Below are 23,330 nucleotides of genomic sequence, written 5' to 3' on the forward strand. Positions count from 1 at the left end.
AAAATGGTTTAGGTGTCTGTGTTTGATTCCTAATATCCACGACCCCTTGCTTAACCAAAAGTTTACATTAATTATATTAGTGGTATTAGTGCTTTCTTTCTGCTTTCTAGTCTAATAAACAACCAAATAACTCAAATTAAACTAATTTAAACTTATGCTACAGCTGTAAAATTTAGTTAGTTAGGCATCTAAAGATACTTATATTTAAACACTTATTTTTTGAAAAAAAAATTTTTTTGTTATTGTTAGGCAGGTTGTGCTAGATCTGTGTATTCTACTAACAACTATATGACAAGCTTATCTTAAATTGTCTTCAAGGGTTAGACTGATAAATAATTCCTGTATATCAGCCAGGTTAACCAATAATTTGCATTTTCTTGTCAGTATGGCTTTCTAGAGTGTGGATCGTGGCTTTAAAAAACATTTTATTGTGTAATTTATATAAATACTTGTGGTGACGTGACAAAATATTTAATACCACTCAAGGTATATCAAGGTAATTATACATTTAAGGATTCTAATTAATAAATCAGGATGGATGGATGCAAACTGCATTTCGTTGCCCTGTACCTGTGCATGTGCAATGACAATAAAGTTGAATTCTATTCTATTCTATTCTATTCTAAATAAGCATAAAACCCTTTAGGACCCTTGTCCACAAACTGGACAATGGAGCAACTGAAGCAGCATCATTGTTCCAAAAAACATAGTCCATAAATTTTTTTTATCAATGTAGAGAAAACATAGGTGAAGTTGTTGGAAGTGTTTTAGTTTGTCTCGCTGTTTCCTTCCATTTTGGGGAGAATAGTTTCTTCAAGGTTTGGGTTTGAGAAGTGATCTGAAAAAGTCCAACAAAAGAGAGAAATTGTAAAAAAAAAAACGTGGCAGACTTTAAATATGTATTTATATTTATTCACTAACTAAACACTGGGCAAAAGGATGAATGTGAAAATAAATAATAGTGACCAACTGGCCATTTTTGGTGTTGATGCACACTGCACACAACTCACCTGCAGCAAACTCACGGATGTCAGCTGGCTGTTTGTGAAGCACATCCCTGTGAGGAGAGGTGGCAAATGACAAATTATTGCTCAAGTAGACTTGAGTGATGGTGCTTTAAGCTTTGGGCTGTCTGGAGGCCTTTTAAAATTATTCTTTGGACTTGGGCTCATTGTCAGTCCATCAAAAGAATGGTTATTTTAAGTTTGTTTGTTTGTTTATTTGTTAGTTGCAAAAGGCAGACAATATCTAGAGAGCTCTGGGATGTCCCTAAAGAAGCCTCGAGAACTATTCCTGAATACTACTTAACAAAATTACAAGAAAACTTTTGTAAAATCGTTTGTATTTTGCTCCATACTGTATCCACATGCATGTTTGCACAAGTTTAAATAAATCACTGCACATATTTCCCATTTTCCCAGACAAATATAAAGATATGAGACACAAGACTATCGCACAGTATAAGATGATGATATATTGCTCAGATATTAGATTAATTATTCCAGAATTATTGAATTGGTTTTTTATTTTTTGAGGCTGTTAAAACCTTTTTTGGCAGCTCCAAAATCAATTTAAGCAGGGAAAACTCAGATTTTAATACTGATGTTGTAACATGTGTTAAAAATATGATACAGAGACTAAGCTTGAATAGCAGAAACCATATTGCAGTACATTTATTGGTGTAAATCCTTTTCAGGGTATACATATATTGTATTATTATATTGTAAAATACATTGTAATCTTTCATACATTTCTTTGAAAGGGTAGCTGCTTCCACTGAATGTACAGAGGTTATTAATATAATATGTTATACACAGTGAAAATAAAATGAAAGTTTGCATATTACCCTAGAAATGTAACACTTGCTGTAAGATAAACAAATACAAACAAAATTAAACTTAAAGCAGACAGTGTTAAGTTCAACAATAAAACATCACAAACATTTTTTCCCCATTCAGCATGTATTTTTGTGATATTAATGTGAACTTGAGCAGACCTTAGAAAGTCGCCTATGAGTACGTCTACTTCGGGATGCGACCTCAAATACCTCTCGTTGTCGATTCTCGTCTTGATCTGGGTCAATGCGAAAAGCATTTCAGGACATAGCTTACAAATAAAGGTGGTATTTTAGCGTTGAGAAATGCAACACGTTACCTTAAACTGTCGCAGTTTCTCTTGCTGCTCAGCGTTTAGTACAGAGACGTCTAGCTTGGTCACACCGCCTGTCTCAGCCATCATTTCTCTAAGAAAATGCTATTTTTCTGTCAAAGTGCGAACCCTGCAGTGTTCACTGACTGCAAATCTACAGCGAACCCTGAAGTCACGATAAGCACGAGTCAACCGTTGCTAACACAGTGGTTTGGCAGTAACGGTTGCTATGGAAACGAAGTACCGTACACAATGAACGGCAGTGTCCGCGAGGTGGCGGCATACGTCAATACCACGTTTGAGCCGTTGCTGTGCAAAAAAGTGATTGACTACTAAATAACGATTTAATTCTCTCTCTCGCTTTTGAAATCTGTGATCTATTTGCTTAAATAGGCTGCAGTAAACATGATCTACAAAGGGGTTATATATTAAATGAAGAAATATCCTGCTTTGAAACCATCTTTATTACAATCCATCCAGCCCTTTTTGGCCACGTTACAGAACAGTGACACTATGTATGTATACCTTGCAATTTCTGTTGCCTTCTTGGCCAGATTTCTCTTGAAAAATACTTTTTTTTTTTAATGTCAGTGACACTTTTTATTTGGAACCCCCTGGAAAACCGATTACATCTTCTATCTTGTGACGACTATTTTTTCTCCGGCTCAAAACGAGTTAGTATCATTCTTGACAGATCGATATGCTTGACATATTATATACCCATCATTTGGATATGAAGTCACCAAAACTGCCCCACTGCTCCTTGGCCATCTCATTCTCACAATTACGCCTTCACAACATCTTCTGACAGGCAACCGTTTTCATCAACTGTTTATACATTTGTTAAGCACTGTATGTGTTGGCATTGCCTACATATTACATATATATATGTAAATATTTATATCTCTTGGCATGTTACTGGGGTTACAGAACCAAATATATGTGGTAAAATGTAAACAAGGATTTGTGGTTGAACAGGATAAAAAACAAAAACGAATCCACACATGTCCTCCTCCTCCTCACTTTATATAAATGTCACACTATTAAGCATTAGTAAGGTATTAGCAAGTGCCTGATTTATCATTTATACATCATTACTCCCCCTTAGTATGCCATTTAGACTTGCTATTAATTCTTAATAGTGTGACTTATTAAAAAGTGCTACTAATGTTATTTATTCTTATGTTTTATTGTTGTTTTTGTACTATTTTAACATGTTTAAAAATCTATCTATCTATGCTGGTCTAGAAAAATACAGCTTATTCAAAAGTAGCTCACATTTGTTTATTTGAAAGGTTCCCTTGCATTCTTATAACAGCAGGTGAACCATTTAAAGTCCACCATGTTACTGAAAAACTATACAAAATAAGTTGTTGTTTTTTCACTGTGCAATAACTACAAAAATCAAAAGCATGTTGGGGACTATGACTGTCCCAGTCTAAAATCCCAGGCAAACAGATGAAGTATTTACAAGACCTCAACCACTACTTCTGCAAACCCTGCATACATTATGAACACCCTGAAAGGAAACAATGTGATATATTTGATAACCTTTAGCAATATATACAAAATTCAGACAGGTCAGGTTGCTCAAAAATTGTAAATTATTTGACCTGCATAACACATATCTCAGTTGCTCTGATGCAGGACAGTAAACTCTACATAGCTTCAAACCTGGGACCTTCTTGATACGAGGTGATGGTGCTAACCATCAGACCACCATGCTGTGTGTGTGTTCTCTGACATGCATGGCAGGCTAGGTGGTGATTCTAAATTGGCCGTAGGTGTCAATGGTTGTCTGTCTCTCTGTGTTAGCTCTGAGACACAATGACCACCTGTGCAAGGTGTAGCCTGCCTCTTGGTTGGATGGATGATGTAGGATAGAGAAGGTAAAGGGCAACTCTTTGGACCAGTCACACAAAAAAAGTGTTTAAGAGGTATTTTAGGTATGAGATAAAGTTAGATAGATAAAGACAGATAGAAGCAAAGTCAGAAAGCTGCTTCTGACTTTGCTTCTTAAAGTTCAGTGGAGAACATCGCGCCATCTATAAAACTGGCACGGAACTGGAAAACAGTCCAACAGTATAAGTTGCCACATTTTCTGCCTATAATTCTTCTTTCTGCACGGCTCTCATTCCCTCTGGAGGAAGAAATAACTTGTGTTGTTGAAGTGCTTGGCGTCTGTCATCTCTCTCAAAGGCTTTTGTTCCTCATTTTCTTCACTTTCGTTTTCATCACTTGGTGGGTGCTCTTTGTTGCTCTTTGTAGGGACAAAGGTCACCAAAGCTACTCCTTCTGGGGCAACCGGGACAGAGGGCGAAGGTTGAGATGAGTCATCACAGAGGGTGGTGAAATAAAGACTGTGCAGTTTAGAGATAAATCTGTCCTTGTGCCTGAATGACAATTTAAAAAAAGAAAAAGAAATATGAAAATGAAGGAGCTGACCGTACATCACATCTTAGAAATGACTAATGTTATGTCATAAATCTGCCCTTTTTTTGAAGAGATGCATTGAAAGTGCCAATGTCAGTACCCGAAAGTGTAGATGGCCAAAATGACAGACAAGATAGCGAATAAACCAAATATCCACAGCAAATGATGTGGCCACTCTTTAGGTTTTGGTGGAGGTTTTGTGGGATCTGTGGTAAAAAAGAAGGGTAGACTGTGATAAATCTTAACTGAGCAAGACAGCATCCATCTAAATACATCTGAGTGCAACTGAACGTCTGTGTTTGCGTGTAGGTGTGAGGAACCATAACTCCTGAGGCCTGTTTTTGTTGCAAGCCTGAGTTGTTATGATGACATGGTTTCCTGTTAAAACCCAGGGGGCAGAGGGGCCCTCTCTTCTTTTGGCTCTCTCGCACACACACACACACACACACACACACACACACACACACACACACACACACACACACACACACACGCACACGCATAAGTAACTGTAATATTTCACAGTTTGCATGCCAACTCACCATCATCTGGATATTGATCACCTGAACCTGAACCTACGGGGTAAATAATATATTTTAAAAACATATTAGTAAGATAATAATAAACGATAAACCTGAGATAACAAGGCAAAGTTGTATAAGGCAATTTTAAAAAAGACTGAAATTGTCCATTTCCTAAAGAACTATGTCAGACTGCAATAAGTAAGACATAGTTTAAGTGGTCCCAATAAGCAGACAAGGAGATGTTACAGCAGGGAGGAATAACTCCTGGGGGAAAATTATTCTAAACTGAATTCTGCAAACTTTTCAGGTGTTTATAGCTATGTTAGTTCAGAGTTGCCAAGCAGCAAGACATGCTTCTTTGGTTGTAAGAAGTTTTGGGTAATTTAGCAGACAAATTCTTTACCAATTAAAAGTCAATATGGCCTAACACTTGCTTTCAAAATAAAAAAGACTATAAATAATCCAACGTGATAGTGCCTAATCCAGCAGAATCTTGTTTCTCTCTTTCTCTCTCTCTTTTTTTGGAGGGCTGTTTCTTCCTTATTTTAAAAACAGGCTGAAAGAAGTGACCATTAAAGAGAACAGAGAGTTGGACTGATGTTTAAAAAGAAAGGTTTTTTTTCACCACAACAAGGGGAAGTGCACTAATGGTACACGGTCAATATCTCGAACCCCTAAGCCACTGAGAAACTTCTTAATAATAATAATAATGGATTGGATTTATATAGCGCTTTTCAAGGCACCCAAAGCACTTGAAAAGCTATTCATTCACTATTCATTCACTCTCGCATTCACACACTGGTGGTGTAGCCACAGCTGCCCTGGGGCAGACTGACAGAAGCGCCCCTTAAACATCTGTCACAGGATTTAAAGTTTAATTTCATTCAGCACAAATAAAGTCCACTCAGCTACTTCTGTGAAAACTTACACTCCTGTACTGTGCTTTAATTGAGCATATAGAATACTTACTGATAAACTTAAATATACTTATTTATTTTATTTTTTAGAGGTGTGTGTGCGTATTTATTTACCCGTTGGGGGGCTCACAGGATAAGGTATACTCCACTCACTCCACTGACCATCATGTTCTGCCTTATACCTCAGCTGTATCAGGAAGTCAACGTCAGGTGTAGGAGTCACTACGATGGTGTAGGAGCACTCTCCTTCAAACTGCTGTACCAACATGGACACATACAGGCAAACGTCTCCATTTACTGACACAACAGAGTGTTCAACTTTTCACAACTAAGTAAAACCTTGTCTACTTACGTTTTCGCCGTGAAAGGAGAGGTTCGTTTCCCCGTATTTGATCTCACAGATGAGTCTAAAATTGTGTGGCTCCTCGAAGTTTGTCGGTAAACTCCAGGACACCGTCATCATTGTCGTCATATCCTGTCCTTCCTCCAACGTCGCTGACACGATTGACGGAGGCTGAGGCTTCTCTGAGGGATCAGGGACGAACATGTAAAGGTCTTGTATGTGCAATATGACTAGTTCAAAAGATGACGAATTTGTCTGTAATTTACTTGAATATGAAATATTAGTCAGATATATTTCACAATTAAATGTTTTGCAATTAGGAGCATTACAACTTATCCAAAGGTACAATAATAAGTCTTTAAATCATTACTAATGTGTTTAATATAAACCAGAAGACTTTCCTAAAAATGAAAACACGCTTATTTGTTTTCTTCTTGGGAAATTAGCTAGTATTCCTCTTTCATGTCTGTAGAGCAATTGTGAAAATAAATCAGAAGGCATCTTAACTTACAGACGGGCAAGATTAACCGATAAAAACAGAACAAAACAAAACATAGACCACAAAGTGGTTTCACTTTCATGTCTAAACTTCGACTTTAAAGGGAATTTGAAGTATTTAATCTGGGAAGGTGCAACAGGACACTGTTACTCATAAACTTTTTCAACCACTTCATCAACTGGTATCCTGAATGCTGAGCCAATCTGCACATATTCAAGTCATTCATAGAGGAAGAAAAATTGGAGGCTGTATAAATGTACATGAGAGGATGTTTAAGCAAAGTTTTTCATGAGAAAGTCTAATCATATGGCACAGAAACAGAAATACTACCTCGTCATGACTCTGTGTCTAGGATGGATCATTTTTCTGATTTTTTTTTCTTGGGTTTGTGTAAATTTACCTGTCCAGCTCTTAGCATAGGTGGATGGACTCCATTCACTCCATTGTCCATCAAATTCCTCTTTAGCTCTGACTTGTATCAGGTACTCAACACCAGGCATTATATCAGTGATGGTTGCTTGCCGCTGGCCATCAACTGGCAGTACCTGAATACATACATAAAAGACAAAAATCTCTGAAACAAAACTGCGTTTTCTGTTTCATGCCAGCGTAATGAACATTGAAAAAAAACAAAAAACATACACACTTAGTAGTTTGACAACAGGTGTCTCAGCACTGACCTGTTCGTTACCAATTGACGGTTTGACAGGGTTGTATTTAACTTCATAGATCAATTTATAGAAGTTATCTTGCACCTTCCAGGATGTCGGTAAATTCCAGGAGACCGTCAGCCTGTTCTTCTTTCCTTTCTCCTGTCGGACTGACACATTTGACGGAGGGTCTGGTTTTACTGAGGAGTGGGAACAAACACAGTGAGCACAACTTTAAAGCACTTCAGAAGGCCAATACTCAGTCCTGTCATGGACACATGTACTTTGACTTGAGCACTTACAAATTTTTAATGGTGTAAAGTACTTAAGGGGGCTGGTGACATTGCCTGTGATGCTTGTCACACACATGTAGACCAGGTGAGGGGTTCTCCGATCATCCTCAATGTGGTCCAGAGCACACCAACAGCGAGAGAGCCGAGATGAGTATGAGCATGACACTCGCTTGAATTTCTCTCTTGGACTGAGAGAAGGAAAGGAAAAGAACAGTCAGTCACACAAAGATGGACATAAAGGAAAAGAGAAAGTGGCCTACAACAACATTTCTACTACATTAGGCCCATTTACAACTTTCATACTTTTTTTCTTTTTAATTTTTGATCTCAAGTAGTTTACTGGAAATAGTATTTATTAATGTAAGAGCAATGTTAGCATTTTGACTGCACAAGATTACAGAAGTTTTGCAACATACACCAATATTGATCGAGAACAACCACAGTATGCACATTTTTTTATCCATGGCTTGCACACATCAGTTTTCCTGTATGTATGTAAATACAGGAGCAAAATATTACTTGATGATCCTTTTAAAACACGACACAAAGCACTCATGGGGGACTTCAAGTGCAATGAACTTACTTTTTACTCAGCAAGAGGTAACAACTAGGCTGCTTTATGGCGGCTTTCTGAGGCATTCCTTCACAGCGGATTTTACTACTGGGCGACTTTTTGTAGCAGAACAGACTGGGAGGCTCAGGAGAATCTAAGAGATAAAGAAGACATGTAAACACACTGTTCACCCATCCATTTTTAAAAATCAATTATCCAAATAGGGTCCTCTCAGGCTCTACAGCCCTCAGGTAGTTTGTTATATTGTTGGCCTTCATGACAGCACGATTAGAAAAAGACTGAACTATGTGTTGTTTTAATGGCTGCCAGGAGAAAGCCTCTACTCTCTTAAAAAGATCATGGCAGCATGACTTAGATTTGCAAAGTGGCATGTAAACAAACCAGAAGAATTTGGGAACAATGAACTTTGCACAGACGATAGTCACAACACCACGTTTGGTGATGCATATCAGCAACAGTCTGGCACAACAGTGGAGTGATGATCTGGGCTTGTTATTTAGCCACAGGACCTGGGTGCCTTACAGATATTGAGTCAACCGTGAATACTTCTATGTAAAAAAAAAAGTATTCTAGAGTCAAATGTGAGGCCTTCTGTTTTACAGCCAAATGTTGACCCATACTGGCTCATGCAACAGGACGACGAGCAAGCACAGCAGCAAAGCTATAACATATCTGAAAAAGAAAAGAATCAATGTGTTACAATGGCCCAGTCCCGACCTCAGCCTGACTGGTATGCTGTGATGGGGCTTCAGGAGAGCTGTGCATAAGCAGTTCAGTTCAAATCAATTTTATTTATATAGCACCAAATCACGGCAACAGTTGCCTCAAGGCAAGCTTTATATCGCAAGGTAAAGACCCTAAAACTGCTAAACTGCAAAATATTTTTGGTGTCACTATTTAAAATTTGAAATTTGCCCAAAAACATTTAAAGTCACAGTTCACCCGCTGGTTTGTTTACTGTTTGTCTATCAGTGAGTCGTGTGTACAACATCAATCCTGACCCAATGATATACAAGTTCTGAGCTGGATTTAAAAGATGGATTTTAAAGTCATTTGCCTTCCACCTATAGGCTTTTTATTTGAAAATAAAAGCATGGATGGAATTATATAACCTTCCTCCTCCATCACAAAGTCCTCACTATGAGAACTCACCTGCAACGATCACCTTTAAGCTAAACTTTTCTTTGCCTTTGTGATGACAACTGTATTTTCCAGAGTCTTCCATTCTCAGTGAGGCCAGAGTTAGCGTTGTCCCACTCCTCCCGAATTTAATTTCACCCCAGTCCCTGTCTTCTGTCCCCACTGTCATCGTGTTCCACTTCCACTCAGGCATCACTTTTATCCCCCTTGTTACCCGGTTCACTCCTTCCCCCACTTCATCCTCTTCATCCTCCTCATAGTCATCCTCAACATCTGTTTCTCCAGTGGTCCAATGAGATTCGTCCTTCAGCGATCGAGTGGCCCTGGTTGGCTGGACGATGTGAGGAGAAGTTGTGTATCCTGCATCTGAATATATGAGGCTTCTGTTTCCTCCTGCCTCCGTGAAATGAGGGCTGTAGCCCTCACTTACATTCTTCAGAGAACTGTCATCACTTTTGACTGAAACTGCACTGTTTTGTATATCATTTGGAGCGGCTGGTGTCCCGTTCGAAGAACCATCCCTTTTGTTGATGTTTAGGCTGCTTCCCTTCAGACTGATCTTTACACCATCCACCCTCACATGACCGCCAAAGGTCAGAAACAGCGTACTGCCCGGCGATAAGACCAACACACCTGGAGGAGGGTCTGCAGAAAAACACACAAACACAGAATCTGTAGAACTAATAAGAACCAGAATCATTTTTGATGTGTGTGTGTGTGTGTGTGTGTCTGTCTGTGTGTGTTGTGTGTGTTGTGTGTGTGTGTGTGTGTGTGTGTGTGTGTGTGTGTGTGTGTGTGTGTGTGTGTGTGTGTGTGGAATGTTTGTGATTTGATTGTTCATACATCTCATTATTTTCAGTACTGGTTGTATTTAACTAGGCACAACACAGAGCGACACATTGCATAACCTCCACCCCAACTTCCTCTTTTAACGTGTCTCTCATCTTCATCATTTCTTTTCAGTCTTGTATTATTTCTAACATTCCCCGTAATGTTTCAGATTTTCTGCTCAGACCTCACACAGTCACTTATAACCTGACATGTTTTAGTTTAGTATGACTTGCCTGAACTTGACTGGGTTGAAGTCATAGTTTCATTCCCCTTAGTCTTTAGTAAAACAAATCGTTTTGCTCTTGCCCAGTTAACCGTTGTGTCTTTTTAAACATCTGATAAGACTTTATCTGATAAATCTGATAAAATGGAGACTGAAGCTGAAGCTGATAAGGGCCTGATGTAGAATCAACAGCCACTATGTTATATATGCTGGTACTGGGTTAGTCCTTCTCTGTTCATACTGACATGATAACATCACACAGTCGCTATAGAAAGTTATGCTTAATTCAAACTAACTTAAAAATAAAAATAAAACTCGATGTGAAAAAAATAGTTACTTAAAAAAAGTATACTTTGAAGAAATTGAAATGAGCTTAAATGATTTTGTAAACTTGGAAAACTAACTAAAATAAAGTAAAAATGGAGAGAAAATATCCTTTTAACATTTGTTAGTTTTGTAAAATTTGTTGTCACAAGTTTCCTAATGAGGCTTTGACTGACTTTTTTTTTTTGAACTTGTTACTTGTTACTTTTAAAAAGCTCTCTCTGTCTCTGGTATATGGTTTCCAGACAACAGTCAATAAAGAAACTAAAACTGACATTGAAACTAATAAAAAAATAAAATTAAAACAAAACATTTTCAGTAAACTGAATTAAAAACAAGAGCTCAAAATTAGATCCACATAAAAACTAAGCTTTCATGCTGTTTATGTCTGATCCTACCATCCACATGTGCAGCAAAAATTGACACATCACAGCAGCCAATATTTTCTGTCCAGTTTTGATGAGCCCTTTTAATTATAGCTTCGCTTTCCTCTTTTTAGCTGACAGATGTGCTGCTGCTATAGCCTATATACTTCAACGTTCAATGTGTTGTGCATTCAGAGACCTATACACCTTCATGCTTCTGTTGTAACTAGTGAATATTTGAGTTGCTGTTTCCTTCCAATCAACCTGAAGCAGTCTGGTCATCCTCCTCTGACCTCCGGCATCAACCAGACATGTTCACCCAGAGAACTGTCGCTCACCTGATATCTTCTCTTATTTGAACCATTCTCTGTTTACCCTATAGACAGATGTGTGGGAAAATCCAGGCAGATTCTGAGATACTCAAATTAACCTTTCAAGAATCACGCCACATTCAAAGTCAGCTACATCATCATCTCACATTCGGATGCTCAGTTTGAACTTGTCCACGTCTACACGCGTAAATCCGCTCAGCTGATAAGACCGGCATACTTGAACAGGTGTACCTAATGAAGTGGCCGATTAATTTTTGTTTGTTTGTTTTTATATGAATTTTCCTGACTCTGTGCCTATAATATTTATAAAATGTAAAGTTTACAACAAAAAAAAAAAAAGCTTGTAAAATTAGCTGCTACAACGCGTCATAACATTTCCCAACAGGATAAAAACGCATTTCCCCCGAAAGAACAAAAGCGGAAAGAGCAAGAAAAAAAGCTTACTTTATATATTATCCTGTAATAATACAGTCAACTTCGATGAAGTAAATATTTTTAAACGTTGTGATTTTCAGTTAACTCCAAAACTAGACTCCAAAAAATCCTAAATTATAATAACTTTAACTTTGTCACTAAATTAGCCTAAGTTTTTGTTATTCTTAATAACAAAGAAAACAGATGAAGAAAAAAAATTACATTTAGACAATATGAGAGGAGAGGTTACCTTTTCTGGGACATGTTCCTTCAAAAACTCCGCTGACCGGAGCGAAGAACAGCAAAAGGAGAAAAATCCCCATTTTTACCCAGAGATCCTCCTTCCAGCGGCGGGTCCTCACACCATCGCCGACGGCAGCAACTGTACACTGACCCCACTCAAACGTTTTACACCGTGAAAACAAGACCGAGCTATTTACACCACGAAAACCGCTCATGCAACACCAAAACCCCCTGTGCAGTTAAAGTTAAAGGCGGCTCTCTCTGGTTGGCTCAGTCTGCTGTCCATGAGACCCGTTATTGTGAAATCCCTGCGCTCTTCCCCTTGTTCAGCGCCGTTACACAGAGGAAATCCTCTTCAGCATCAAAATAAGCCCCCCCAACCCAGCGAAAGCTGAATATAGCTCTGCTATATTAATATTCATTTATGAAAAATCTCTTAACTTAGAAAGTTCCTTAAAAATATTTTCACATATCCTGTTTTCTTACTGTAGTGCACGAAAGGAAAATGGCAAGTGTGGCAAGACAGACTGAAGCTTTTAATATTTCATATATAATATATATTATATAAAAAGTGGTATCGTGCCATCTCTAATATATATATATATATATATATATATATATATGTATGTACTGGGAGTCATTTCCACCTGAAACTTCGTTTGATGAGTAAATCATTTGCACAGACGCAGCATGTTTCCCTCATGTGAAAGACAAATCAGATTTTTATTCAATATCATTCACATCCACACTTCCACAGAGACCTGCCTCTTGCTAAAACTGTACAGTACATTCATTTAGACCAGATTTTGCAGATCACGTGAGCTGTGTTTCAACTGCCTGTTGCTGACCGTAGTACAGAGAGATGTCCAAGAGCAGGTCAGTGTTCCTTTGGTTACCCTATTTAATGATTATCCAAGTCTGAGGTGCATCAACACTTGGATTAGTGGAGGGGTGGAAAAAATAAAAGAAAAAAAGGGGGCGATATCTTGGCTTTGTTAAGGCATGATTGTCCACAAACAACTTCCTTTCTTTAATTCATGAACAAAAATGAATATAAAGCACTTTACTGGAGTATATGTTTACAGTACGGATAAGCACTACTGTTCACAATGACAACAATCATGATTAGGAATTTAACAAATCACTTTTTTTTAAATTTATTTTTCTTCTACCTTTTCTTTTCTGCAGAACTGGCCTAAAGTGAAGTCTTTCCATTCTGTTCTTACGTCTGCGTTACATCAGAGGCACATTAACATGATCTGGCCTTTGTTAGACCAAAAAAAAGGCCTAGCTTTAAATCACACATAAACACATCAATGTGATGCAAAAAAAGCAAATGTGGGAAGAGTTACAGTATAACAAGTAAGAACTAAACAAAACAGACCTTTGGGAGAATACTTTAAATTAAAATACCATTCTCATTGAGAACCTTTGCAGATAATACAGCTTGCACTTCACTGGTTAAAACTGTTATGATTCTGCTTGCTCATTCGTCTCATTACTGAGAGGTGCTGAGTGGCTTAGTTGTGAGTGAGGCTTGTGAAATAAGCAGAAACAATCTTTCAAAGGCTACTTTGACATTTGCTTCTGCACCTGCTTCTGTCCCTCAGTTATGTACTGTAAATCTCAAGCATTCATTAACATAACCACCACACACTGTGCGCTCAAATATCTCACCAGTAAATCTTAATTTATGGCTGAGAAAGTTCATGTCATAAGACGATATGTCGCTTCCTGCAGAGATCCGGATGTAACTGATGCATTTTGAGACACTGTGCGGGTAAAGTTTTTTTTATTTAAATAACAGTCTTTGTGTTCTCTCCAGAAAAGCACACAGTGTGTACAGTTTGTGTGTTTGGTACACGCAGTAAATATAGAATTCATCCATCAGATGTTTACGTTTCACTTAATCTGGTTGGTTTCCTTGGCAATAGAGGTTGGGCCCGGACTGTTGGATGAACTGGCACGAGATGCAATACCCTTCCAACCAAACAGAGCTTCCTGTTGGACAAAGAAAGAAAGGTTATGTTTTAGCTTGGTGTTAGAAGAGTTGCATCACACAGATATAAAAGTACTAGTGTGTATTGTTGCATTTGTTATATAACTGTTGTGTTACTGCTACATCATAAAACCTCAAATGACCTGCACGGTCCCCAGAGAAAGGGTCCAGCCTCCAGGTGAGTCTCCCCCCTGGGACTTTGCTGCTGTGGGGGTTAAAACGCCAGAACTAGTGGCCTGAGCTGAAACTTGAGACGCAGGAGCTTCTGCATCTGGTGCCAAAGCCGGTAAGGTTTGTGTGACTGAAGCAGGGATCATCTGTGTGTTCTGAGCTGGTGCCGCAACCGTTTCCTCTTCGATCGGTGTTTCTTGAGAGCCGCCCAGAATAGACGAAGAGTTTGAAAGTGGTGGAACCGACACAGAGATGAAACTGGGTGCTGGGCTGCACTCCCCTGAGGTGCTGGGGGGAGTGTGAGTATGCTTCTTCCTGCGGAGCGTGTCAATCCAGCTGGAGCTATGTCTGGAGGCAAAGGATGCCAGGGCCAGAGACGAGAGCCTCATATTTTTCCCTGATGTGATTAGCTCTCCAAAGCCTTCCTGATGGGCGAAGGCATAGCCGGATCTCCTTGAACCACCACGGGCGCCCAGACGGCCCTCTGACACACTGCCGGTACCACGCCAAGCGCTTCCAGTGTTACGACCTGGCGGCTTTCGTCTCTTCTGCCGCACCAGCTGAGTGTAACGAACCTGGAGAACGATGAGACAGGAAATGGGACATCGTTTCAGCTTATAGGAACACGGCTAGTTCAACATAGCCACACAAATAAGATAATCCAAAAACGAAAAAAAAACAAAAACAAAAAAAATTCCCCCAAAACAAAACAAAAACTCAAACTAATATTTATGCCATTTGACAACAAAATAAAAACTGAAAGTTTCAGTGAAACTTTCTAAACCATCACATTTTTTCAAACTTTTATGCATCCTGCCTTTTTTTTTAGTCTTTGTAGTCTTTGCATCTATCCAGCAGTTCATCAAACTATTTCTGCTGCTTTTAAACTCATGTTTTAGGTCATCGAAACCCAGAACATTTTGCACTTAACTCAAAATTAACCTCATCATAAAAAAAATCTGTAATAGTGACTGTTGAGAAACTACATGCAAATCAAAGCAGGAACTTCTTCACAACATCTTGACATCGGCTTCGGTTGGATGCACGGCTAAGCTCAAGACATAACGTCTGATAAAGCCACACACTTATGTTGGATGAATTTACTGAAAGCAAGTCATGACATTAGGGGAAACTGATTAGGTCAATATTTGCAGGGTATTAAAGTGCACTGTGAGGGTTAGCAATAAGTCCCGACCACCCCACACAAAGACACACAAAGATAAAATGTTTTTACACATGCAGTTAATCATTGCACAGAGTTCAAACTGACATTCTAGAAAGACTGTAAAGCATGTTGCAAGGAAGAAGATGGAGACATCAGTGTTAGAAACGCTGTGTTTTTGTGTGTTTTCTCACCGTGTCTGAGAGCTGAGGTTTGAGGTCCAGCTTGAGGAAGCGGAACGCCAAAACTGGAACTATGCATATTGCTGTTGCCAGTGCAATCGTTAACCACACGACTGGCTGCAATAATGTGCTCTGGGCACTACCTGCACTTACAAACAGACAGAGAACAGACAAATGTGTTTTAGACATGTCTTGCTTTTCACTGTGTACACATGATTATTATCTCCAACAGTAATGCATTTGGTGCAATGAAGTGATATCAGATTATACAAAATCAATCTATTCTCAGTACTGAAACTTACTTGTGTTTAGTTTTTAGACTCACAAAATAGATTTTCATTACAAAAAAGTATGTAAATTATCGATGAAAACAAATCGGTGTTGGCAGAATGATATCGGCTAAGAAGAATTACAGTATTTGATTTGCTGGTACACATGTGGCTGAGAAATGGGAGCAGGGACGAACCTACAAAGTGGAACTGATTAGGAAAGATCCTGAAGAGGGTCTGACTGTGCAGAGCAAACATGATGATGAAATAGGAGCCCAGAGAGCCCCACACAAACACATGGTTGAACACTGTCCAGAAGCCGGTATCGAGAACAACCTACAAACACAGACATGCAAACAAAACAAAACAAAAAGAATAAACCCCCAGAAAACAGCAGATGCTCACAGTTAATATGCCACTCCTGAACAATTAATTGTTATACAACGCTGAGCTTGCCACTTCCCTGCATTTCTTTATATTTTGCTAGTAAAATGGGAAACAGGTGCAGCGGTTTATTGAAATCTGTGCAAATATACATGGAAATACAGGATATAAGCATTAATACACAATTCTAATGAGTTTGAAAATTAATATTGTGTATGACCATCTTTAATCTTCATCTCAGCCTGAGCTCTCTTAGACAAGCTTTCTTGTAATTTCTTTAAGTAGTCTTCAGGAATATTTCTCCAGGCTTCTTTAAGTAGAGCCTCAAAGCTCTACTTTGGATCTTGGCTTCCTTTTGTTCTGTTCTCTGTCGACATGATCCCACAATCCTTCAGTAATGTTGAGATCTGAGCTCTGGGGAGGCCAGTCCATGACTCATAGTGTTTTTAGGTGCACCTTTACTGCATTTCCAGTGTCTTTGGGATCACTGTCATGCTGAAAAATGAAGCTGTTGCCAATCAGATGCTTTCCCGATGGTACTGCATGGCGGGTCAAAATCTGATGGGACTTTTCTGTGTTTCACCAATTTTGACAAGTTCTCCAACACCACTGGCTGAAATGCTGCTATAAACCACGACAGAGTCTCCACCGTGTTTTATAGATGACTCACTGTTCTCCGTACGTATTGATGATGATTTGAAACAAAAATTTCACATTTGGATTCATCCTTCCATAAAGCCTGATGCCACTGATTATTTTAGTTCAGTTCATGTGTAATTTGGCACACTTCTTCTTAAGGAAGAGAGAGTTTCTCATCCACTGAGACCACCTTTGATGAACAGTAGATGGCTAAACTGCAGCGCCAGATGCATCTCTATTTCTTCACGATGTCATTTTCAATACAAATGAAAAATAAGAACCTTCTCTGAAAGTAATTAAGTACAAAGACTAGATGAGAAGAAACTGGGAATGTAATTTAAAGAAAAACCTTGCAAGACCAGAAATGACAGAAAGTCTGGCTCCTTTGAAGTAAAATATAAAGAAATGAGGGGTGGCTCAACACTTTTGCACAGCACTCTGTGAGGCAGTCGCCTGCTTAAAGCACTCTACAGTTCCTCACCTGTACACTGACCACAATAACCAGGGCTGTCGCTGTGGTGACTGCAAAGGTCTGGTAGTCAGCGAGGGGTACTCCGTTGCTCTGAGTGGCATTGGACAGGACAGCATATGGAACAAAAAACAGCACCACTGATGTGTAGATGCCCTGGGCAATGCAGATGAAGAACTCTCTCTTGTTGAAGAGGAGGTTGAGCTGCCCGGGCTCATACAACTTTGGATATTCCAAACTTCTGTGATCAGGAACATCCTGCATTCATAGAGGAAGTGAGACGCTGCGTTTACTAAAATAACATTATATAGAAACTACAGCCAAAACTTGTGGCTTGGTGTTCTGAGCAAAATGCTAACATCAGCATGTGAAAACAGTTCCATATTTCATGCTAATCCTGAGTACTGTCACCTCAGTTAAAAGGATGTGGTGTTGAACTTGATTGTCTGGGACCTTTTTGTGTCTGTTCTGGTTTTCTCCCACAATGTGTGCAGTATTTTTAGCCATGGTCCAACAGACTCTGGCCAAAAATGTGTCTTATATACATTTTTTTAAAATTCACGAGACAGATTTCAAATGCAAAAGAAAATCATTTTCTGATTCATGAAACTTCATGGAGTTTTATAAAAACGAAATGTAAAATAAAATCTTATGAGAGCTCAATACAAAGGAATAAATGTGAAAGACCTGGTCAAATATCCCCATGGCCAGCACAGGGAGGGAGGTGTAGACAATGTTGAAGAGTGTGATGAAGTACTGATCGTATACGGTCTACAAAAAAAACACACACAAACAGAGTTATAATCATGACTGTAACCCTTTACAGTATGCTTTAATCATAACCTCTACTCTCTGACCTGGGCAGAAAAACCACAGAAGAAGCCAAACCAGAAGTGCACCATGGTGAAGGCAAAGTTCTTGTAGAAGAAGTAGCAGAGGAAACGGCACATACGCAGGTATGACCAGCGGCCGTGGACCAGCAGGAGGCGCTGTAGAAAGCGGAACTGGGAAAAGGAGTAGTCACTGGCTAGCACAGCCTGGATGCCCTCCTGACCTGAGATACCAACTCCAATATGAGCACCTGGAAGCGTGCAGATGAAATGAAAAGACAAATTCAAGAGATTTTTTCCCCCCCAGTTTTCTATACAGACAGTGCTGGGAAAAAGGATTTGACCCCTTCCTGATGTCTTAGTTTTTATACATATTTGTCACACTTACACGTTTCAGACGATCAAAGAAATTTAACTTTTACTAGACAACTCTAAATCTTTCATTTTTTTGTGTGTTTTTTGAGCCACTCAGAGGTGGACTTCCTGTGTGTTAATTGTCCTGGTGCATAACCCAAGTGAGCCTGAGCTTCAGGGCACGAACTGATGGCTGGAGGTTCTTCTTCAGTAGAGAGCAGAATTTATGCTTCCATGAATTATAGCAAGTCGTCCTGAAGCAGCAAATCAACCCCAGATCACAGTACAACCACCATGTATGATTATTGGTATGATGTCATTTTCATGAAAAGCTGTGTTAGTTTTATGCCAAAGGCCCTCAAACCTTTAAAAAAGTTCAACTTTTGTCTCATCAGTCCACAGAATATTTTCACAAAAGAGATCATCAAGATGTTTTTGATAATTGATGTTTGTGAAACAAGCCTTTGTGTTCTTTTTGGTCACTAGTGGTTTTTTAACTTTTGAATTCACCCATTGATGCCATTTTTGTTGAATCTTTTTCTTATTGCTGAATCACAAACTCTGATCTTAACTGAAGCAAATGAGGCCTGCAGTCTCATATTGAAATTTCTTTGATCCTCTGAAACATGATGAGTGTGACAAATATGCAAAGAACTAAGAAACCAGAATGGGGCAAACACTTATTTGCCCCAGTGTAGACAATGGTAAAAGTTTCACACTGTTTTTTTCTCAGATGTGTATGATATCAATGAGAGGGGAAAACCAAAATGGTGCACTCAGCTTTGACACCTCACACGCCTACTGTTCAAACCTTCTGTTTATCAAGGGCAGACAGTCAGAAGAAAGACTGAAATAAAACAACTGTTGCATAAAGGACCAGAGCATAATAATAAATAAATAGGATTATTATAAACTGTGAATAATATAAAGCTACTTGCAGAGTCCAAGAGTAAAGAAATAGAGTACAGGGACATATGGACACAACAGGTTACCTTTAGGCCCTGCTGTCTGTATTTTACACAATCTAATAAGTGAAAACTGTGGCAAAAGCTAACTCTAGCTAATAAAACTTTATCATTTTCTAACGGAGAACCTTTCCTCTCGGTTATGAGCTATAGTTAATGCCATGTTGAATAACTTAGCAACGTTAGCATGCTCATTACCTTCCTGTCGAGAAGACTAATGCCACATAACATTATGTGGAGGAAGAAAGCGGTAGCCAGAAAATGTTTTCATAACTTGGGAACCCAAGGTTCCCACAAACTTCCCACAAACTTCCCACTAACTGCTGGTAACTGATTGGGAAACCAGCATTACCATCAGCAAAACCATAATTCTCAGTTTAACTTGAGTATGTGTTCCATTTTCAATAGCTGGACAAAAAGAGCACAGAAGGGGGAAAAACATTTGATTGTTTCGAGATTTTTAAATCAGAAATTACAGGAAGTGAACCAATCCTTCTCCTCACTGCTGCACTGATTGCATTTCTGTTTTGCACTTGCATGCAGATATGTAGACATGATGTACATCCACAGACAAACACACACAGGCTGATGCACTTACAACACACTGATTACAAGACATGCAGAGAAACAGAGCACTGAGGTATTAATAGTTTTCTCTTTTAGTTTGGCTTTAAGCTTAGAAATAAATATTATGAAGCAATGATTGACAGTATAGTTCAGTCTTAGTACAATTATTTGTACAGTGAACAGTTCAAACACAAGCCTCCTTTCTATTAAACACAAATACGTTTTCTTCTAAACATCTTTTCAAAGCTTAACAGGACATATTTGGTGTTTTGGGATTTTAGGAGTGACACTAAAATTAAATGTGACTTCTGTCGATTTGTTTTGTTTGTCGGCGTCACATCCATCTATAAGCAGTGAACAAATAATTTGTAAATAAGGCCTAAAAGAACACTGACAACCAAACCTTTACCTCAGGAGGACTCCTGCAACACAGATTTCCACATGACCTACATCACTACTAGGAACAGCGTGCAGATAAACAACTTCTACAGCCGTACTTCTGCTTAGGATTTCCATTGCTTAAAAGTAGACAAGCCACCCAAATGGCTAAACCCAACTTCTCTCTTCTTTTCTGAAAACAATATTTCAGTTACACTTTTGCACAACTCACTTTTGATCATGCTGATGTCATTAGCACCGTCTCCTATAGCCAGCGTGACGGCCTTCTTGCGCTTCTTGATGAGCTCCACCACCTGAGCTTTTTGCAGTGGCGTGACTCTGCAGCAGATGACCGCTTTGCACGCGCACGCTGTCGACACAAACTCTGCCTCCATGTCTGCTTCGAGAGCGTGGGCCTACCACAAGACAACGGAGAGAGGTTTTAGACGTTCAGGCGGTAAAAGGAGTCCAAGTTGCTGCTTTGAAGAAAAGTACTTAATGAGAAAGAATTGTTTTTATGTAACTAAGCTTAAATTTCAGTGACAGATATCATGCAGGAGTGTTATTCATACCAGACTGTGACCGTTGATTACGAGGGCAAACTCTCCTGAGATGTTGTCCATTAAGTTAGAGAGAGGCAGAGGAGGAGGAAGGGGAGAGCCATGCAGCTGCTTCCCCACTCCTCCTCCACTTCCACCTGCCGTATCACCTCCTTCTTGTCCTTCTTTGAATCCATTTCCATTGAAACATGGCTCCCTCCATCCCTGCATTCCCTCCTCTTTAACTCCATCTCTGGTACGTGACAGCTCAATCATCCTTTCCCTCGCTCTTCTAGAGAGGAAGACAAACAAAGCCCACATCAACAGTGTCTATCTGCATCACAGAGACATAATTACATGACAACATGATCATGCACAGCAAAAAAAAAAAGAGATCTGAGTGTGGGATAAGGAATATAGACTCACAAAAGCAAGTACATAGGGGATAGTTGGAAAAGTAACATGGATGTGAAGAAGATTAGTGATAATGGCAGGTTTTATCCTGAGCCTGATATTCCAATATAGGCTCTTTATAACTTGAATAATTGCACTTTCCAAGTGAATTTGAACATTGCACAAAGAACATCAAAAATACCAGTTTAGAATTCTTCTATCTTTGAAAGATAATTTTATTCTTTTGCACCATTACACTGGATTTGCTCACTTTCTAAACTGACTTCATAGTTAAGGGGTATGTTGCAATGCTGCTCATATTTAACCTTGTGAGTTCTCAGCCATAATCAGTGATGACTGGAACTCTAACCCTTTGCTATCAGTTCATGTCATGATGATCACTGAAGTCTGGGAAAAATCTCTTTCAATTATTCCTTTTTGCTTTTATCTAAAATGTCAGGGTCATGAATCAGTCCTCACAGGGTGAGCTGGATAATTTGACTAGAAATGAGTCAAGAAGCTCTGGTCACTGTCGAGTGATTCTCACAGAGTAGTTGGAACATTTTGCTACCACACCTACCGACTTCAATCATGCATACATTTCTTAGTTTCTGCCCGCCCGTCATCTGGAGTTTGGCATTTATCTCGATCCCACAGTGTACAGTCTAGTACAGTGTGCACATAACCAGACTGACCTGAGTTCTTGCCGTACGCTCTGGACGGTGTGGCCACTGATGATGAAAACCTCGGTCATATCATCTGTCAGCATCTTGCAGGAGTAGCCTATGTTTACAGCCGTTTCTGTGTGAAGGAATGGGAGAGGATCTAACAAATACAAGTGCTGCTTCGGTTAAAAGCTATTTGCTAATGTACTGCTCGTCGTTTCAGCTACTTCTCCCTTTGCAGGCATGCCTCTGGCCTTAAACTATAATAGCTGCTGCAGGCATGTCAGTCAACATGTCCCTTTATTTTTCATTCACTGCACTCATTCCTACAGCCTACGGTCCTTTGGTGATGACAGAATACATGATAAACTTCCAGAAATTAATTTTTCCAGTGCTAGCCCAGTAAATAGGTTCAGACTACAAAAGCAAGAGGGGTGTAGCAGTACTGTATGTTTACATGAATGACAATACACCCACATAGTCAAGGTGCAAATAGATGCACTGATGCTTAAAGTTTTCAGTTTCAACAACCTCCTCATCACAAGGATGCTGCTCTATAATTAGTTTATATTTTGCAGATTCTTTTGCGTTTTAAACCCTTGTCTAAACGGTTTAAATGTTTTAAACATGCACACTAAGTTCTGAAAGCTGGTGCAAAACTGTGTGCATCTCACCCTGTTTATCTCCAGTAAGAACCCAGATTTTAATGTTAGCCAGAGAGAGGATAGCGATGGTCTCTGGAACGCCTTCCTGCAGCTTGTCCTCTATAGCAGTGGCACCCAGAAGCTAGAAACACAGGCCGAGAGAGAGAGAAACACAAACAAATAAATTCCATATTTAAGGAAATTTAAGACGGGCTTAAATGCAATTGTTGTGTTAACACTATGAGTAGAAAATCCAAACTCAAAAGCATACGTGTGCTCCAAATATAGAAAGTAAAAGAAAGGAATTTCCCTCGAACTGCTTAAGTTTCAGTGATCCCAACAAGTTCCCCTTGCTCATTGCAACATTTTTACTTTATTTGAACTTTTTACATGAAGGGCAAACGGGCCTACACACACACACACACACACACACACACACACACACACACACACACACACACACACAC

General features: G+C 39.2%; 3 protein-coding genes across 7 annotated transcripts in view; all 3 read right to left on the reverse strand.

Moving 5' to 3' along the window:
• Positions 1-407: 407 nt before the first annotated feature.
• On the reverse strand, positions 408-2,762 carry LOC102302570 (regulatory subunit of type II PKA R-subunit domain containing 1). The gene is made up of 5 exons (XM_005936047.3): positions 2,155-2,762; positions 1,997-2,073; positions 1,011-1,057; positions 629-838; positions 408-530 (listed from the first exon to the last, which is right to left on the reverse strand). The coding sequence occupies exons 1-4, from the start codon at positions 2,236-2,238 to the stop codon at positions 768-770; spliced, it is 279 nt and encodes a 92-aa protein (XP_005936109.1). The 5' UTR covers positions 2,239-2,762; the 3' UTR covers positions 408-530; positions 629-767.
• A 1,509-nt stretch (positions 2,763-4,271) lies between these two features.
• il6r (interleukin 6 receptor) lies at positions 4,272-12,585 on the reverse strand. Of its 4 annotated transcripts, none has more exons than XM_005936050.2 (11): positions 12,261-12,585; positions 9,534-10,166; positions 8,391-8,514; positions 7,817-7,995; positions 7,545-7,714; positions 7,265-7,409; positions 6,375-6,547; positions 6,137-6,275; positions 5,124-5,156; positions 4,682-4,787; positions 4,272-4,541 (listed from the first exon to the last, which is right to left on the reverse strand). In XM_005936050.2, the coding sequence occupies exons 1-11, from the start codon at positions 12,466-12,468 to the stop codon at positions 4,280-4,282; spliced, it is 2,172 nt and encodes a 723-aa protein (XP_005936112.1). In that variant the 5' UTR covers positions 12,469-12,585; the 3' UTR covers positions 4,272-4,279. The 4 variants fall into 4 exon arrangements, with proteins under 4 accessions (XP_005936112.1, XP_005936111.1, XP_005936113.1 ...); XM_005936049.2 differs by having other exon boundaries at positions 6,137-6,278; positions 12,261-12,582; XM_005936051.2 differs by having other exon boundaries at positions 5,124-5,150; positions 6,137-6,278; positions 12,261-12,581.
• Positions 12,586-12,913: 328 nt separating this feature from the next.
• The window catches only part of atp8b2 (ATPase phospholipid transporting 8B2), a 28,402-nt gene continuing 17,985 nt past the window's right edge, over positions 12,914-23,330 (reverse strand). For both annotated transcript variants that reach the window (XM_005936054.2, XM_005936053.2), the window contains 11 exons: positions 22,894-23,005; positions 22,250-22,355; positions 21,195-21,453; positions 20,855-21,038; positions 18,386-18,609; positions 18,216-18,299; positions 17,541-17,786; positions 16,234-16,372; positions 15,780-15,910; positions 14,396-14,998; positions 12,914-14,254 (listed from right to left, as the gene is read on the reverse strand). In XM_005936054.2, the coding sequence (XP_005936116.1) occupies positions 14,156-14,254; positions 14,396-14,998; positions 15,780-15,910; positions 16,234-16,372; positions 17,541-17,786; positions 18,216-18,299; positions 18,386-18,609; positions 20,855-21,038; positions 21,195-21,453; positions 22,250-22,355; positions 22,894-23,005 (2,187 nt within the window). In that variant the 3' untranslated portion in view covers positions 12,914-14,155. The remainder of the gene's footprint in view (positions 14,255-14,395; positions 14,999-15,779; positions 15,911-16,233; positions 16,373-17,540; positions 17,787-18,215; positions 18,300-18,385; positions 18,610-20,854; positions 21,039-21,194; positions 21,454-22,249; positions 22,356-22,893; positions 23,006-23,330) is intronic.

The sequence above is a fragment of the Haplochromis burtoni genome, unplaced genomic scaffold, assembly GCF_018398535.1.
Source record: "Haplochromis burtoni strain Fernald_Lab_line unplaced genomic scaffold, NCSU_Asbu1 Contig_204, whole genome shotgun sequence".
Lineage (NCBI taxonomy): Eukaryota > Metazoa > Chordata > Actinopteri > Cichliformes > Cichlidae > Haplochromis > Haplochromis burtoni.

What these genes read in the sequence shown, in the direction of transcription:
- LOC102302570 (XM_005936047.3), bottom strand. Translation starts at nt 2,238, where the DNA reads ATGATGGCTGAGACAGGCGGTGTGACCAAGCTAGACGTCTCTGTACTA. An exon ending in AGAAACTGCGACAGTTTAAG is followed by an intron (nt 2,074 to 2,154) that starts GTAACGTGTTGC and finishes GCATTGACCCAG; the next exon opens with ATCAAGACGAGAATCGACAA. An exon ending in CATCCGTGAGTTTGCTGCAG is followed by an intron (nt 839 to 1,010) that starts GTGAGTTGTGTG and finishes GGACTTTTTCAG; the next exon opens with ATCACTTCTCAAACCCAAAC.
- il6r (XM_005936049.2), bottom strand. Translation starts at nt 12,468, where the DNA reads ATGAGCGGTTTTCGTGGTGTAAATAGCTCGGTCTTGTTTTCACGGTGT. An exon ending in AGGAACATGTCCCAGAAAAG is followed by an intron (nt 10,167 to 12,260) that starts GTAACCTCTCCT and finishes GTTTTTCTGCAG; the next exon opens with ACCCTCCTCCAGGTGTGTTG. An exon ending in CTTAAAGGTGATCGTTGCAG is followed by an intron (nt 8,515 to 9,533) that starts GTGAGTTCTCAT and finishes TTTATCTCTTAG; the next exon opens with ATTCTCCTGAGCCTCCCAGT.